Source organism: Chelonoidis abingdonii, chromosome 4 (assembly GCF_003597395.2).
Source record: "Chelonoidis abingdonii isolate Lonesome George chromosome 4, CheloAbing_2.0, whole genome shotgun sequence".
NCBI classification, from domain to species: Eukaryota; Metazoa; Chordata; order Testudines; family Testudinidae; genus Chelonoidis; species Chelonoidis abingdonii.
The window spans coordinates 79,811,843-79,829,487 of record NC_133772.1 but is presented as its reverse complement, the minus strand read 5'-3'; the positions used below and the strand labels follow the sequence as shown (position 1 = coordinate 79,829,487).

At 44.1% G+C, this 17,645-nt stretch overlaps 2 protein-coding genes across 39 annotated transcripts in view; both read right to left on the bottom strand.

The window, feature by feature from the left end:
* Positions 1–6,629, bottom strand: part of MADD (MAP kinase activating death domain) — a 127,408-nt gene extending 120,779 nt beyond the window's left edge. For 31 of the 34 annotated variants that reach the window (XM_075065303.1, XM_075065301.1, XM_075065306.1 and 28 more), the window contains exon 1: positions 6,428–6,601. The gene's annotated coding sequence lies outside the window, so the exon portion shown is untranslated. Of the gene's footprint in view, positions 1–6,427 lie in introns of all 34 variants that reach the window. The other 3 variants (XM_032782233.2, XM_075065302.1, XM_075065314.1) reach the window with 3 other exon arrangements.
* A 549-nt stretch (positions 6,630–7,178) lies between these two features.
* Positions 7,179–17,645, bottom strand: part of NR1H3 (nuclear receptor subfamily 1 group H member 3) — a 51,524-nt gene continuing 41,057 nt past the window's right edge. For 3 of the 5 annotated variants that reach the window (XM_032782201.2, XM_032782202.2, XM_075065341.1), the window contains 3 exons: positions 13,766–13,879; positions 12,820–12,914; positions 7,179–9,274 (listed from right to left, as the gene is read on the bottom strand). In XM_032782201.2, the coding sequence (XP_032638092.1) occupies positions 9,128–9,274; positions 12,820–12,914; positions 13,766–13,879 (356 nt within the window). In that variant the 3' untranslated portion in view covers positions 7,179–9,127. The remainder of the gene's footprint in view (positions 9,275–12,819; positions 12,915–13,765; positions 13,880–17,645) is intronic. The other 2 variants (XM_032782203.2, XM_075065342.1) reach the window with 1 other exon arrangement.

The window sequence follows — 17,645 nt, the reverse complement described above, 5'->3', positions numbered from 1 at the left end:
TCAATCCTGACTAGCCCTAGTTCTCCGTTTGATTTCTAATCCTGGTTTCTCTCTGACAGCTGGCCAGTGCTGGAAATGATGGAGTGGATGGACCCAGTGTCTTCTGGATTAGTAGTTTGCTATATGGAAGACTCAGAGGAGTTGGGAAACCAATGGAGGAAGCATGTTCACCGACAGGGAGGTATGGGTAAAGGAAATGTTTTTAAAGCAATACCTAGGGCCAAGCAAGGAGCAGCATGTTGGGCTCTGAAGGACCCTTCTAGACTCAGGATGGTGACTACAGCATGAAGGAAGAACAGAAATCCTATATTTGTAAAGGACACAAGTGATGAGATGAGATGAGATGAGATGAGATGAGATGACTATGGGGAAAGGGAAATTGAGTTTTTGAGTGCAAAATAATCAATTCTAGTCTGGTTTAACTGCAAGTCGCAGAAAGTAGTTACCATCTAATAGTAATTCAGTGACTCCTTGTGAGCAATTTCTTCGGTGGGTATTAGTCCAGATTTTATAGAACAGGTGTCATTATTACCAAAATTATCATAGAAGAGACACTAATTGAGCCCCCTTGTTCCCGATATCTGAAGAGATACCCACAAATGAACAGGCCATAGGGACAAAACATTCATTCTCACCCCACAAGGGCCTCTTTGGAGTAGGACTGATTCCCATTGGGAAGAAATGGGGCAGGAAAGCATGCACTCCAGCTGCTCAGGTTTTACCTGTTTTGTGGATATGCAGACTATTCAGTGTCTGCTGCTGTCAATTCCACACTTTTCGGCAGCAGGAAATTCACTTAAAAATGAAAAAGTAGCAGAACCTAACAAACATCTAGACCAGTATTTCTCAATGACCAGTCTGGGGACCAGAGCTGGTCCCTGAGATTTTCCTGACACAGTTTAGGAAGACAGCAAGCCGGTTCCTCATGTCAAAAAGGTTGAGAAACACTGATCTAAACTTCCCCCTGCCGAGGGGCAGAAAGAGTATCAAAGATCAGCAGAATGCACCCCAAAAGGGCAAGAACCTGAGAGCAGCAAGTGCCCACAAATGAGTGTTTTGGAGTGAGAGAAGAACCATTTCCTTCCTACTAAACAATCAGTAAACTGTTAACACTACATTTGCAGTCTTGCTAGGGGGAAGGGGCAGGGACAAGGGCAAGAGAAAATCTGCTCTAGTGGTTAATGCAGTAGACTGGGATTCAGGAAAACTGGGTTCAATTCAAGCCTTTACCACAGACTCATCAAGACACCATGGGTAACTCACTCTCTTTTTGCCTCAGTTCCCAATATGTAAAATGGGGATAATGATACCTCCCTACCTCTCAAGAGTGTCACAAGCATTAATTTATTCTTGTTTAAGGTGACAAGTACCATAGACTAACCTACAAATAAATGAGAGGGAGCGCTCAAATTAGATATTACAAGGTACACTGTAGTCAACATTAAGACCAGTCCCTGCTTTTGGGTCTGCCCCAGCTATAAGATGCTCAGTAGGCTGTGGAAGAAACAGAAGATTCACAAGCCACATAGGCCTGAGTTACAGAATTGATGTATTATTTTATATAGTGACCTGGACTTGTAGCAGAGTCTCACTGGACTGCAATTTCTGAGGGTGCAGCAAGAGCAGAATTGCTGCCGGATGGACAACTTAGGCACATGCAAACTGTACCTCTCACTTCCAAAGCAGCACCAGCTCTGCCAGCTGGTCAGTAAAGGAAAAACAGCCGTCAGCACCAGTGAGGATGACACCCCACAATTCAATGGCTGCTGGACACAAAGATACACTGCCATCCAGGCTGGGAGTCATCAGGTTTATAGCACCAAGAGCCATTTGTGTTGAACTCCAGTGGGCTGATTCTTTAGGGTATGGCTACACTTGGAAATGTGCAGCGCTGGGAGTTACAGCTGTGGTCGTACAGCTGTGTAGGAACAGCGCTGCAGTGGGACCACATTTGCAGCATTTGCAGCGCTGTTGGGAGTGGTGCATTGTGGGCAGCTATCCCAGCGTTCAAGTGGCTGCAACGTGCTTTTCAAAAGAGGGGGGTGGGGTGGAGTGTGACAGGGAGCGTGGGGGAGACAGAGAGAGCAGATTTTTGGAGCAGACACTGTGAGCTCCCTGCCTTGCAAATTCTGGCCATTTCCCCCACCCCTCTCTCAATCACTCTTAAATGTAAGAAGGCTTCAGACCAGATAAGCAGCTTCTCCAACGGACTCCCTCCCCTCCCGTGCTGTTTGTCTCCTCAAGCAAACAGCTGTGAACATTCCAAAGCCTCCGCTCGGCTGGCTCGCTGGAGCAAAGAGCAGCTGTGTTTGGTGGCTCCGGGGAGTACCTTCCGGCTTTTTGTAGACAGGAATTCTGGGATACCTCTTAATACCCTGGAGGCCAACAACAGTGCTGGTGAGTGTCCACACCTGATGAGCAGCGCTGCATCACCAGCGTTGGATTCACTACACCCGTAGCAGACCAGGAGTACAGCCAGCGCTGCAGCCAGGGAATTGCAGCGCTGGCTGAGCTTTGTAAGTGTGGACACCGAGTAAGTTGCAGCGCTGTAACCCCCTCACCAGCGCTGCAACTTGCAAGTGCAGCCAAGCCCTTAGAGTTTCTTTAAATTAGTCCTTACAGTTGTAAGACAAATTCAAACTAGAAATGAGGAGTACATTTTTAAGTGATGGTCATAAAAAATTCTCCCACAGCTCTCATAGGAATGCTGTGGATTCTCTGTCACTGAAAATCTTTAAATAAAGATATCTTTCCAAAAGACATACTCTAGCTCAGCCAGATGTTCGGTACTAGATATAAGAATTATTGACTGAATTCTATGGTCTGTGTTATGCACTAGGTCTGACTACATAATCATAATGGTTTCTTCTGGCCTTAAAAATCTATGAAGACAAGCAGCATAATCCTCCCAGAGGTAAGATACTGTGATCATTCCACAACTTTGTAGATCGCCCCACTAGGAAAAGATTTCTCAAGATTCAGCTAGTTTTGCTCAGATTTACTTAAGAATGAGAAATGTATTACGTATAATTTAGTTAGCACATAAAAAGTACAGTTTGGTATACATATTAAATGAATATGTACAAATTATTTAGGTTTGATTTGAATAATAACGACATATACCTAGCATTGAGGATGGAGCTACAGCTTCACACTAAAGTACTTCGGTGTATTTTTTTCCCTTTAGTAAATACGAAAAAAAGTGTTGAAAATAGGATGCATCAATATTATTGTAAACAAAAAGGAAGGTTATATCCTTTGAGCTCAGAAATAGTACGTAAATAGACCTGACCTGACATTATCATGCACAAGAAACTCATATTTTTTTAAATATTTGTTATGAGAAAGCATTTTGAAGGACTGAAGGGCATCAGTAACAATATTACTTTAAACATTACTCTAAAAATTATTTCATTGTTCGTTTTGAGAACATATTTCATGTAACTCTCCCTTTTCAGTTTTTCCCCAAATTTTCAATTTTTCCATGCCAGGTCATGGGAGGGGGAATATTTTCTCCCATAAGTTTACATTTTTTCCAGACCCTCATCTCTCTATTCTGGGATGGAATTACCCAGAACTGAATGCAATATCCCAGTAGCAGTCACACCAGAGACAAAGGATGATAGTAGAAAATAAAAAGACCTACTACAGTCCCTCTCTGCAATTGTACCCTAACAGAGAACATATCAAACATTCAGATCACTACACTTGATCTTAGTCAAAAGGACAAGGAGAAAAAGTATCACCTCCCAGCTCCATGGCATGATGCTTCTGCCTATGTAGCTCATATAATGCAATATGAAGTGAAAGCAAAAACACCAAACTCGTATCTAATTTTCTATCCACTCTCACTTTATAGTTCTCTGTGTTATTGCTTCTCAAATATTCATTTTTCTTCTGAACTGCTACTTTAGATCATTTTCCCCAATGTACTAGCTACATTGATGCAAATTAAATCTGCCCCGTTTTATTCTCTCTAGATCCCCATAGTCATTTATACCTCTTCCTAATTTAATATCACCCGCATTTTTCATGAACATTCCTTTAGTCCCACCACTAAATCACTGAGGAAGATGTTAAAACCCTAGTCCAACACCCATGCCTGAGATTCTCCTGTAGATGCCAATCTGCTACTCAACATTTATTTATGATGATCCTGTGGTCCCACAGACCCATGAAATCCACTCAGAACAAACAGCTCTTCATTGATCGTGACAAGGAAACACTCGATTTTGACTTATGTCAGAAAGACTGGTGCATTTCGTATCGCATCAGGACATCTCATGAGATATGTGAATAAATCCTGTTTAAAATGGAAAATGAGGCAAACACCTGTATGCGACTGTGGTGACCAGGCACAAACGATGGAACACATATCTGCAGCAACATGCTGGCTATTAAATCTAGATATAAATGTATAATTGTTTCTACCTACCCAAGCCATAAGAAAGAAGATGAGCTCACTCTCTTATGCCTCCCCTTAGCCTCTCTCAAGCAGTGGCAAGTTATCCCCAAATCAGTGGTATTATACAGAGCACAGTGAAGGTCTGGTGGAGTGTATGAACAAGAATGCTGATTTGGAGTTACATTAAACACAGAGAAAGCGGCAGATTTGTTGGGGGTGGAGGAGGACGAGGTAAAGAACTGTTATATTCCCAATTCCTATTGCTATCTCTATGGGGGCCAAGTTAAGATTACATGGCTGTGTGTTTTTAAATAATTTTAAAATGTTGCTCAGTATACACTTAAAATAGCTCTGTATGAGTGAGGCTCAGGCCATAGCTACAGATACTACAAGTGGAGGGGAGGGCAAGGAACAGAGGACTGCATCCTCCAACTGGCACCTCTAATTGCACCATTCTTTCACCCTACCCCAAAGAAGAGAGTTAGGACCCAAGCTTTTTTCAACCTGGTTCAAAGAAAGAGCAAAACAGCAAAGAATGACATCCTTCCCCCCTGGAAAAAAATCCTTAACTTATGGAGTACTTTGTAAGAAATCTAGTCTCTCTGCAAGCAAAATGGTCAGTTGCCCTGTTTCTCCTGGCTTCCTAGTCTGCGAACTTCCTAACCACTTCCTTCCTGGGTGGAAAGAGAAGAAGAAAGGGCATCAGTTTCTCCTCCGAGCCCTCATCTCTTCCCCTCGCCTGCCACTACCTTCTCTTTCTGTCCCTGCTTTAATGAGTCTGTGTGTGAAGGATATACACCCCATCATAAACTCATTATATATCTTTGTAATTTCCTCCCACTAATCACCCCCAAGACCTATGAAAATCACCCTTCCTCAGCAAAGAGACACCTTAGCAACAGCTTCTAAAGGCAGGGACTATTCACTCCTGGCTAAAGCCACATAATTCTGTATCTCAAGGGGAGAGAGCACACTTTGTACGGTATACTGTACTTGTATCAAACACCAGCTCTCAATGAGAAATCAGGAAGCCTCCTTTAAAGAAAGCCCTTTTACCACCACCATTTGAAGGTTTTACTAACCCTGAGCAGGAAGAAGCCCGAAATACTGAAAAGGTTCTCTCTTATCTAGAAGAGCAACTAACACCTCAGAATGTACCCAAAGGATCTAGATATGCTGGACAACCATAAGATCAAGAATTGAAAATCACACATAGTACAGTCAGAATCCTGCTAGTCCCGAGCACAAACAGCAGACTGCAGCCTTCATGCCAAAGCTGCCCATGGCAAAAGCAGCCCTCACATAACTCTACCACCTCAGAGTGTGAGCTGCAGGGTGCTTTTAGGCCTCTGACATAATGTACCTGGGGCCCACGGCAGACTGGGGCAAAGACTGATAGAAATCTCTGTCCACAACTCGGAGAAGCTTAAGTGACATCCTACCCCCTCCCGCAGTGACCTTGCAAAGGACTCTCCATCACCAGAGAGCATCACCACAGCGCAAGGCTGGGGAAGGAAGGGATCTGTAGCAGGGCCCAGCTGCAGTGCTTAGTCCCAGACAACTCGGGGAAAGGAGGAGATGCAGCAGGGGAAGTCGAGGAGGGGAAACAACACTGCAGCAGCCAGCTGTTCAGGAAAACAGGACAAGTGATTCCCAGCCCCAAACATCTCTCAAGACACACAGCTCCCTGCTCCCAGTGTAACCACCCCCTTCCCCCACACATCCATCCCAACCACGCCACACCGCCCCCTGCTCCCAGCGTACCCACCCGCTTCCCAACCGCCCCACACCGCCCCCTGCTCCCAGCGTACCCACCCGCTTCCCAACCGCCCCACACCGCCCCCTGCTCCCAGCGTACCCACCCGCTTCCCAACCGCCCCCTGCTCCCAGCGTACCCACCCGCTTCCCAACCGCCCCACACCGCCCCCAGGGTACATACCGCCCGCCCGCACTGCCCCTAACGCGCACCCCCAGCCCCTCCCGAGCCGTCGGTTCTGTCCCCGCAGCGGAGCCTGCCTCTACCTGTCCCCACAGGCCGCGTCCGCCGCCCCCCACTGCTCGGAGCCGACCGGCCAGTTCCGCATCCAGAGCCCGGAGCGGAGCGAACCACCGAGAGGTGGGGGAGGAGCGAACCACTTGCGCACGGCGGAGGGGAGCGCACCTGGGCACCGCGCGGCGCAGGGGCGCTGCAGAGGCGGGGCGCTGGAGGCTGCGCGGCGCACCAGCCTCGGTGGGGCACGGAGGAAGCTGAGGCAGCCAGCCGCCCGCTACGACCCCGGGAGCCCCCCAGGGCAGGAGAGGGAACCAGCCAGCGCTTGCTACGTGTTCTAACGAAGGCAATGGGCTTAATGAGCATAACCTAGAACAGGCTGCAGCCCCCACCTCTCCGTGCGGGAGATGCGGGTCACTTGACTACAGATCCCAGCATGCAACGCTCTCCCCTGACCCTGGCAGTACCAATCAAGATGGAATATGTATGCTGGACCCTGTAGTCTGTGTGTGGTGAATTGGACCCACTGAGCCACCTCTGGTTCGTATCACAGCGGTGTATGGGTCACGTAAAGATGTATAGCAATCTGAGGACTCTTACAGGAGGTTTATCCTGCGTGTGGAGAGGGTGACGGAAGTTAAATTGGAGCCATACTGTCATTCATTCTCAAACACTTTCTCCTCCTCCCTGCTGGGTTTTCCCCTTTTTAATAACTATGGTGGGGTTCAAAAGATTAAGACTTTATGCCAACCCTAAAATATGGTGCATCATAGCTAGTCAAAATCCTGTATTAGGCTTTATTCTTTTGTATAAACATTAACATTTCTCAAACAGATTAGTTAAAAATACAGATTTAAACAAGAAATTTTGCAATTGCAACAAGTTATAAAAAATAACAGATTATTTTACAGATTATTACAAGTGCTTTACGAAGGTGCAGAATGAAGGCTAAAGGCAGGTGACCAATCTTGAGTGCAAAATGGACAAAAAGCCTTTGCCACAGGCCTGGTGCTCACATACACAGCCCAAAACTATGAGCCTTGTGAACCCAGCCTCTCAGGATGCTCACTGGACAAGCAAACATAGATCCCTGTTAGAGACAAAATACTTGAAACCAGAGGACTTGGGGTTACATATCTGGATCAAATACTGTTTGTTTTTTCTTGCAGAATGAGAAACTCATTTTGCAATGACACTCTTCTGTTTTGTCAAACAAATTATTGCTCTAAATACTAAAATATTTATGGACCAAGGGGTCACTGGTGAGTCTTGCCATGCACAAGGTGGAAAGGAGAGGATTTAAGAAGTACATAAGAACAGTGTTACCGGGTCAGACCAAAGGCCCATCTAGCCCAGTATCCTGTCTTCAGGCAGTGGCCAGTGCCAGGTGCCCCCGAGGGAATGAACAAAAAAGGTAATCATCAAGTGATCCATTCCTTGTCACCCATTCCCAGCTTCTAGCAAACAGAGGCTAGGGACATCATCGCTGCCCACCCTGGCTAATAGCCATTGATGGATCTATCCTCCATGAATTTATCTAGTTCTTTTTTTAACCCTGTTTCATATACAAGAGCAGAAGGGTACTCATCATACCAAGATACCTCCACATCCCACTAATCACTAACAAATGACCATACACTTGGAAAGACCGTTTGCATAAGGGAAAATACTTGAACAGAGGTGGTTATGCTCAATATTCCTGCAGACAGGGTTCTGAGAGAGTTGTGCAGCCCATAGATTAGGCAATTCCTGCTAATATGCTATAAATACAGTGCATTCTCTGTCCCCAGCTGATAATCTTCAGTCTCACTGGAACCTGCTAAATATACTAAAATTTTCATGGTTCTTGATATACTTCCACCACCTCTACTGCCCAGACATTGATGCTTCCATTCCTCTCTCTTCTCCTCCACAAACCTCAACACAAAATCTATTCCATGGTTTATTGCTTTCACCTGCTAGCAAACCAAAAGATACTATAATGATAGGCAATCTTGTTTTAAAAAAACAGCTAAATGATCCATGGTTTCTCTATGGTACATACAAGATGTCCACAGAATAACTTTCAGTAAATGGCACTGCACATTCCAGGGATCTACTTGCCCAAGGAGGGCCAGAATGAAAGGACAGCTCTAGAAATGAAGCTTCACAAAGAGGGAATGCGACCAACAGCCTCTTCTCTGGGAATCTTTGTGAAGGGCAGCACATCATAGAGACTTTAAATACAGGAATACAAGAAAACCCTCAGCACATCCATATAAGCTTCCCTGAGTTCCTGAAGTCCACATACACAGGGAACCCTGCCTAAGAACCCTGGGGAAGCCTTTGGGGCTAGGATGCTCTCAGTGAACGTTTAACAAGTTCCTGCAAATTCACTTTCAGAATCAATGAGAAGGGAAAAGAAGGTGGGGCAAAACCCCAGAACACATACTTAGAAAAAAGACAGACATTAAAGAAACATTTGGGGTGAGATGTTCATCTCTACCATTTTCAGGTGTTTCACACATGATCCCATTTCTAGGAGGCACTAAATCAAAGATTACAAAAACATCTGATCTCTCCCAGATGCCTTATGCACAGTCTCATCACATCAGAGAAACCTCAGGCTCATAACTCTGCACTGCCCAGCCCAGCCCCTAGTTCAGCGCTTTGGAGAGGGGAGGCTGGCTTCTTGTTAGCAAGGGATGTGAGGTGGTGTTACTTCAGCAGGTCAGTGCCCTGGGAGCACATAGTCACTCATGCACATCCCAGATTTCTGAGAGCAAGGGAGGGAGTTTCTTGTCCTGTAGTCGAAGGGCAAAAACTTGTTCGGAGTGGACACTGCTTAGAGTCCGAAGACTGACCAGTTTCATTAACATCCGAGGGAACATCAGATGGTCCTGCAGGGTCACACAAATAGACAATCATAAGTAAATCCAGAATCTTGCTCACAAGACAAACCACCTACTGGATGCATTAAAAGCACAAGCTCACATCCTCCGATACCAGCATCTCCCACTACAGAATGGGACAGGAGCACCAGTGTGGGGAGATCACAGCTACTCCAGACTCAGCATTTCCCAGTAGAGTGCTGCTGGGAATGGTGCAGGATTATAGGCTGGGGGAGTTCATAACTATAGCTGAACTAATAACTGATATTTTAGGTTGGTGGCCAAAATAAAAAATGAGAAAAAATCATTTTGTGTTGAATGAAAATGTTTTGTTCAACCTGAAACAATTCTTGTTTCAACATTTTCATGTCTTGTAGAATAAATCTAACTAAATTTTGACTGAAAAGCTGTTTCAGAATGAAAAGTCTAAAAGTGGCTGCAGAGATGGTGTTAACAGAAGGGCTTTGGCTTCCTCAACTATGGAATGCTGTTCTGGGAAGGAGAACTGCTGGGAAGAGCAGGGTTCCACCTGACAAAGAAAGGGAAGAGCATCTTTGGACATCAACTCACCAAACTAGTGAGCAGGGATTTAAACCAGGTTCAGAGTGGGAGGTAGCATAAACCTACAGGTGCATATAACAAAAAGTGATCTTAATAGAGAGCTAGGTGTTGAAGGTAAAATGAAAAATTACAATAAATTCATAGGAGCAACAAGAGGGGAAACAGTAAAAGAATCTGCTCATCATCTTTGATGTCTATACACAAATTCAAGGAGTATAGAGTATAAATAGGAGGAAGTGGAAATATTAGTACATAAACCAAATTATTACTTAAATTGTCATCACTGAGATTTGGCAGGATAAATCTAATGACTGGAATATTGATATAAAGGGGTATAGCTTGTTCAGGCAGGAAAAGCAGGGAAAAAAGGGAAGAGGTATTCCATTATACACTAAAAATGCACTTGTTCTGAGATCCAGGAGGTGAGAGGCAGACCAGCTGAAAGTCTCTGGGTGAAGATAAAAGGGGAAAAACGAACAATGTCATGGTAGGAGTCTACTATAGACCACCAAATCAGGAGGAGGAGGTGTAAGAGATTTCTAGAACAAATAAATATCCAAAACAAAAGACCTCATAGTAATGGTGGACTTTAACTAACCATACATCTATTGGAAAAGTAATATAGCAAAACACAAAATTTCCAATAAATTCCTTATATGTACTGGAGACAACGTCTTGTTTCAGAAGGTGGAGGCAATAACCAGTGGGACAGTCAATTTAGACTTGATTCTGACCAACAAGGAGGAACTGGTTGTGAATTTGAAGGATGAAGGCAACTTGAATGAAAGTGATTGTGAAGTAATAGATTTCATGATTCTGAGGAGAGGAATGAGAGCAGCAGAATAAAGACAATGGACTTCAAAAAAGCAGACTTTAACAAATTCAGAAAACTGGTAGGTAAGGTGCCATTGGAAGAAAATCTAAGGAAAAAGGAGCTCAGGAAAGCTGGCAGTTTCTCAGAGACAATATTAAAGGCACAATAGCAAACTACCCCAATGCAAGAAAGATATAAAGACCAGTAAGAGGCTGTTACATGGTGTGCCTGACCCTTTAAGGCCCCCTGCTGGAGGCTTTGTGGTCCTACCATACCCCAGCCCAGGAAAGGAGCAGCAAAGGTGGGACCTCCACGACTGCCTAGAAAGGCTGTGCAAACGCAGCCAATCAAAGCATAGCAGCCTCAGATAAAAGGAACTGCAGGTGGCAGAATTAAGTAGGTCAGTTCCTAGCTAGGAGTAGAGGACAGGGAATCTAATCTAATCAGAGGGACTTAATAGCCTGATTTACTGGGCCTGAAAACAAGAGGACTGTAACCTTAAGGTAATGGGTGAAAGGAAAGGGCTATGTGGGAAAATGCCCAGGAAATAGCAGCAGCAATCTGGAGGAAGCAGTATGTGGGTGCTGTTTACAGGGTCCCTGGGTTGGGATTTGGCTAATGGGAAAGCCTGAGTTTTCTCCACTGGAGAAATAGCATAAGTCCTGAGAAAGGGACAAAGCCTGTTGAGAAGCCTGATTGTTAAAGGGCCGAGAAAGAGGGCTGAAGACCCACATGAGGGTTGACTGTGTGTTTAAACTTCTTACCGTGGAAGGGATATCTTTGCTCACTCATATTGACTGTGTGATTTGGTTGGAGGACTGAGCCACTGCAGACCCCCAGTAAGGTTGGCAACCTACAGTAGGTGCTAGGAGAAAACAGATTGCAGCATCACACCTGGCCAACTAAAGAAGCTCATGAGAAGTGATCGCCCTCTGTCAAAAAGACCAATATGGCTCCACCGGGAGCTCTCTAATGAGCTTAAAACCAATGTGGAAACATGGATAAATTTCTAAGGATAAGCAAAAGGATTAGGGCAAGCATGTAGGGACAAATTCAGAAAGATTAAGGCACAAATGAGTTACAGTAGCAAAGAACACAAAAAGCAATAGAAGAGGTTTATGAGTATATTAAGAGCAAGAGAAACTGTATGTCCACTACCTAGCAGGGAAGGAGAGTGAATAACATGCATTATAGGGTTTCTCAAACTGAATATGAAACAACAATGTGATGGAGTTGTGGAAAAAGGCTAGTATTCTGGGGTATACTAACAGGAATGCTGTATGTCATGAAAGGTAGGTAACTATCCTGCTCTAATCTGCACTGGTAAGGCCTCAATTGGAATACTGAGTCCAGTTCTGTATGCACCATTTTAGGAAAGATGTGGATAAACTGGAGAGAGTCCAGAGGAGAGCAACAAAAATGATAGTTTAGAAAACCTGACCTGTGAGGAAAGGCTAAAAAAAGCTTGGCATGCTCCATCGGGGCTGGGGGAGATGGAGTGGAGACCTGATAATAGGTTTTTCAAATACTGTATGTTAAGAGCTATTCTAGGCCATGTCACCTGAAAGTAGGCTAAGAAGTAAGGGCTTAATCTTTAGGAATAGGATTTCCTAATATCTAACCTAAATTACTTTTCTAACTATAAAGATAAATAAATCACGGGACTAGGCTTCTAAGGGAGGTTGTGGAATCACCATCATTGGAGGTTTTTAAGAACAGGTATAATGCCTGTAGTCTAGACTTATTTGGTCCTGCCTCAGTGCAGGGGGGTAGACTAGATGACCACTCAAGGACCCTTCTTGGACTACATTTCCATGATTTTATGATTTCTCAAAAAAACTTCTGACCCAAACTACTTGCCCAATTTCACCCAATTCATTAATACTTTTGGTTAAAGTGCATTTTTCATCAAACTTCATCCAAAACATTTTGCCCAGCGCTACTCACAACTCCTCCAGCTCCAGCCTCTACCAACAGGAGGCCCTGTAGGGGACTGGTACAAGGTTGCTGGCTATGGGGGGGCAGGGGGGGGAAGTAACTGAAGGAAACAGTGCATGACCACTGACTGCAGAAGATTCATTCAGGGAGTGGGGAATTAGAGGAGCACAATAATCATAAAATCAACTCTCACATATACACCTGAGTTGATTCATTTTTCAGGACTCAGCCAGGCACTTACATTTGGTCTGTGGATGCAAATGTAAGAATGAAGGGCCTCTACGTAGGTGTGCTGCAGTCTCTCCACCAGCGACTGATCCTGCACATTTGGTCGGTCTGCCAGGAAGCAGGTTAGACATTAGTAGATAGTTGTAGGCAGCCTAGCCAGTCTTGACAACACAGGCTAAAGCTAATCCTGATCCCTGGACTAGCTCTGAGTTTTGTCTGGTACTTTCCCTATGAGATAGCATACAGCCAAGATGCCTCCTGCAAGACAGCAGTAGTTGTGAGAATCAGCTTCTCATGTCTGTCTTCATCAGCCATGTTTTGAAAGTTTGAGTAAGTTTGATTTTACTTTGTAGCAAGAGGTTACAGAGCCAGGGCAGCCTGGTCTAGCTCACTGGGCCTCACATTCCAATCCCAATGGAGATGTGAGGCTGTGATCCATCAGGGAGGAATGGGAGAATATCCCTTGCAGGAGAGTTACTGGGATGAATAATGAAATAGGAAAATATCTATTCCCTCAGTGTAAATTTTCAGACTAGAGACAAGACTGATCTGACAACTTCTCTGTGTGGCCCTTTAATGACTAAGAAGCTGTAATGAGCACAGACTCCAAAATACCTTTCACTGACCACTAGATGTCACTACTACCCGTCACCAAGGGACATGAGCATTCAGTAAACTGATGACTTCTAGAAGAGACACTACAGACTACATTTCAGTTAATTTGGTACAGGTCATTAAGCAGTAGAGAATTCCTCTCATTATGGGGGTAACTCAGAGTCTGAGTATGATGATTACTCAGAGCATGTGTGATATTGTGTTACCACAGCACCCATACTAGGATACTGCCCCCTCTGCTATACTCTTGTCACTCCTCCTCTGCTTCTGACCCCATATCTGCTCTATCACTGCTTTCCTTTGATTCAGTGCTGCTGCTCTCTGCCCTCTTTCTGGCTTTTTACCTGCAGAGAAAATGTTGATGGCGATTAAAAGTGCATATTCAGCATCGTTGAGCTGTAGGTCATTCATTCCCTTTGAAAACTCAAAGATAGGGTTAATGAACTCGAACTGCAGGCCTAAAGAAAACAGAAAAGAAGGGTGTAGGGATTAGTATTGGCCACTGCTCCCTGCCTCTAACCCCCCTGGATGAGACTTCCAGTTTTCTTGCAATGAGTAACTGGGGGGAAGACTATCCGGGGAACAGGTGGGACCCATCCCCACATTGCTGCAGAGCTTACAGGAGAAACTGTTCCCTTATCTGCATTACCCCAATATGTTCCAGGGCCAATGGCAAATTGTGTCCCTCCCTCATACTGCTCCATTACTGGGGAATGTGTGTCAGAATCTGCAACAGTCTTGAGGACTAGCACTTGAGCCAGCATTCTACTCATTGTTAGGTTCCTTGGAGAAGGCCTAATGGAACAGAGGTGTACCTGATTACCAGGCCAGATTGGGGATAGTGAGCCAATTAGACCATTAACACAGAAATTGCCTAAAAGGGCACAGGAAGGTGTGCTTGGGGTGGGAAAGGGGAGAAACAGAAATCTAGGAGAGCCTAACAAAGGGGGTCCTCTGAGTAGATGCCTTAGCTCTGCTCCTGTTGGAGAAGGGGTTAAAAGTTGAGATACAATGTGTAAAGGTATGGAGACACTATGTATTGGTGGAGGGATTAAAACACCCTAAGAACTACATAATGGTGTTGGCAAGCAAGAAGGCCTCAGTGTGGTCTGTTTGTGAATGAGGCAGGGGTGTAGTGTATTATCCCATCAGACACCAACAGTAGTAATTGATACATGATACCACAAAGGCTTAAATACCTCTGGACACTTTAACACGTAATTGCTAAAATGACAATCATATCAGTTACACCAAAAATCTGTCAAAGACAAGAGCCTAGATTTTTGTTCTTAAAACAAACAAAACTCTCTCCCACTCCAGCTCCCTACCATAATCCCCTTAAATCCATACCTAGAAGCCACCTACCTTGAATCCAATCCCACTTCATAAATCTCACCACTATTTTCCCTAGTCTCTCATCCCATAATGGGTTTAAGACTGAATGGTTTGCTAGTCAATGACATTAAAAAAAAAAAAAAAAAAAAAAAAAAAAAGCCCTAAATTAATGAGATTGTGGATCCTGCAATAGAATCATAGGGACCACAAGGTTCATCTAGTCCAGCCCCCTGCCAAGATGCAGGATTTATTGTCTAGACCATCCAAAACAGATGGCTGTCAGGCCTCCTTTTGAAAAAGCAGTGAAGGAGCTTCCACAACCTCCTGAGATAGTGTTCTATTAGGAAATTTATCCTGAGATTTAATCTAAATCTGCTATGCTGTAGTTTGAACCCACTGCCTCTTGGCATGCTCTCTGCCATAAGATGGAAAAAAGTTATTCTCTTTTGTGACAGTCTTTCAAGTATCTGAAGACTGCTGTCGTATCTTCTTTTCAAAACTGAACATACCCATTCCTTCAGCCTTTGCTCATATGGCTTGCATTCCATCCCTTCAATCTTTGTCACTCACCTCTGAATCCTTTCCAGGTTTTCTACCTCCTTTCTATACATTGGTGACCAAAACTGGACACAGTACTCTAGCTGAGCCCTAACCAGTGCCAATTAGAGTGATACTATCGCCTCCCATGACTTGCATGATGTGCCTCTGGTAATGCAACCTAAAATTGTATTTGCATGGGTTTGGGGTTCCCCCCTCAACAGCACAGCATTGCTGACTCACATTAGTTTCCCCCATTCTCTTTGTACATTTAGTTTTTCTTCCCTAAATGTAGCACCTTACATGTATTTGTTGAATTTCATTTTAATGGCTGTAGCCCAGTTCTCAATTTGTCAAGATCCCTCTGAATTTTAGCTCTATCCTCCTACATATTGACAACAACCCCCAGCTTTGTCATCTGCAAACTCTATTAGTATGCTCTCTATACCCACCATCCAGGTAATTAATAAAGATGTTAAACAAGACCAGACCCAGAACAGAACCCTGTGGAACCCCACTTGAGACCTCCCTTCAATCCAACATCATTCTATTAATAGTTTGTTTTGGTTTACAGTTGTTTAACCAGTTATGTATTCCCTTAATGATAGTTCAGCTGAGCCTGAAAAAGCAACCTGTAGAAATGTGGAATGTTATGTGGGACTGTGTCCAGCCTTGATGAAGTCCAGGTATATTTATGTCTATTGCATTTCCCCCATCCATCAGTTACCCTGTCAAAGAAGGAAATCAGACTGGTTTAGCATGATTTGTTCTCAGTAAATCCATGTTGGCTGCTAGTGATTACCCCTTCATCTTCCACATATTTGCAATCTGAATGTTTTATACTTTGCTCTAGTAGCTTCCCAGGTATTGAAATCAGGCGAACTGGCCTATAGTGCCCTCGCTCCTCCTTTTTTCCTCTTTTTAAAGATGGGCACTACATTAGCCCCAGTCTCCTGGGACCTCTCCTGTTATCCATGGGTTTGTAAATATTATTGCTAAGGGTAGGTTTAAGCCACATGTATTTGTAGTAAAAGTCACAGACAAGTCACAGGCAGTAAACAAGAATTTGCAGCCTGTGACCTGTCCATGATTTGTACTATATACTCCTAACTAAAACTTTGGCTGGGGGCTGCAAGTGCTTTGAGGGGGGTTGACAGCACATAGTCTGGGACCCATGCTGGGGGTGGGTGAGAGGGCTAGCAGGCTCCCTGCCCAGCTCTGCGCAGCTTCCCAGAAGAGGCCAGCATGTCCCTACAGCTCCTGGGGGAAAGGAAGGCCAGAGAGCCTTTGGGTGATGCCCCTGCCATGAGCACCAGTACCACAGCTCCCACTGGCCAGTAACCACAGCCAGTGGGAGCTACAGGGGTGGTGCATGGAGCCAGCTGCACTAACCACTGCAGAAATCAGAGGTCAGGGAATCTGTGATAGACAGACAGCCTTAATTATTGCCAGTAGTTCTGAGATTTCTTCAGCTAATTCCTTTAGTACCCACAGGTAAATAGCATCCAGCCCCACTGTTTTAAATTTATTCAAATTGGTCAGAATATTTGACATGTTCTTATCCTGATGTGCATCCCTTCCCCTTGATTGTCTATGGTAACTTCTCTAGTCATCCGGTCATGTTTTTTGTGAGAAGACTGAAGCAGCTCTCCTTTCCTATGATACTTTTTTTAATGAGTCATCAGCATGGATTCATATCCTCTGGAATGGTGGTTGAAGCATAAAGGGACAGGAATCTTTAGTGCATCTGGCATGCCAACTACAACAGTGCCATGTGAATGCCTGTTCTCACTTTCAGGTGACAATGTAAAGTGGGCAGCATTATTTCCTGCAAATCTAAACAAACTTGTTTGTCTGAGGGATTGGCTGAACAACAAATTGGACTTTGTTTTGTGTGTTAATGCAGTTTTTTGTGCATAATTCTACATTTGTAAGTTCAACTTTCATAATAAAGAGATTATACTACAGTACTTAAGTGAATTGAAAAATACTTTTTTACAGTGCAGATTTGAAATAAAAATACAAAGTGAGCACTGTGCACTTTGTATTCTGTGGTATAACTGAAAACGTACTTGATCATGTAGAAAACATCCAAATATATTTCAATAAATGGTATTCTATTGTTTAATTCCACAATTTTTTAATCACTTGACACCTTAATTCTATCAGATCATGATCAGTTCCCAATCACTTTCGCAACTAATTCAGCTCTGTTGGTCAAAACCAGCTCCAAAATGGATGACCTCCTAGTTGTTTCCTCAACTTTCTGAATCCAAAAGCTGTCCCCTATGGATGCTAAGAATTTGCAGGATGTACAGTAATTCCTTGCTTAACACTATAGTTTAAGCAAAT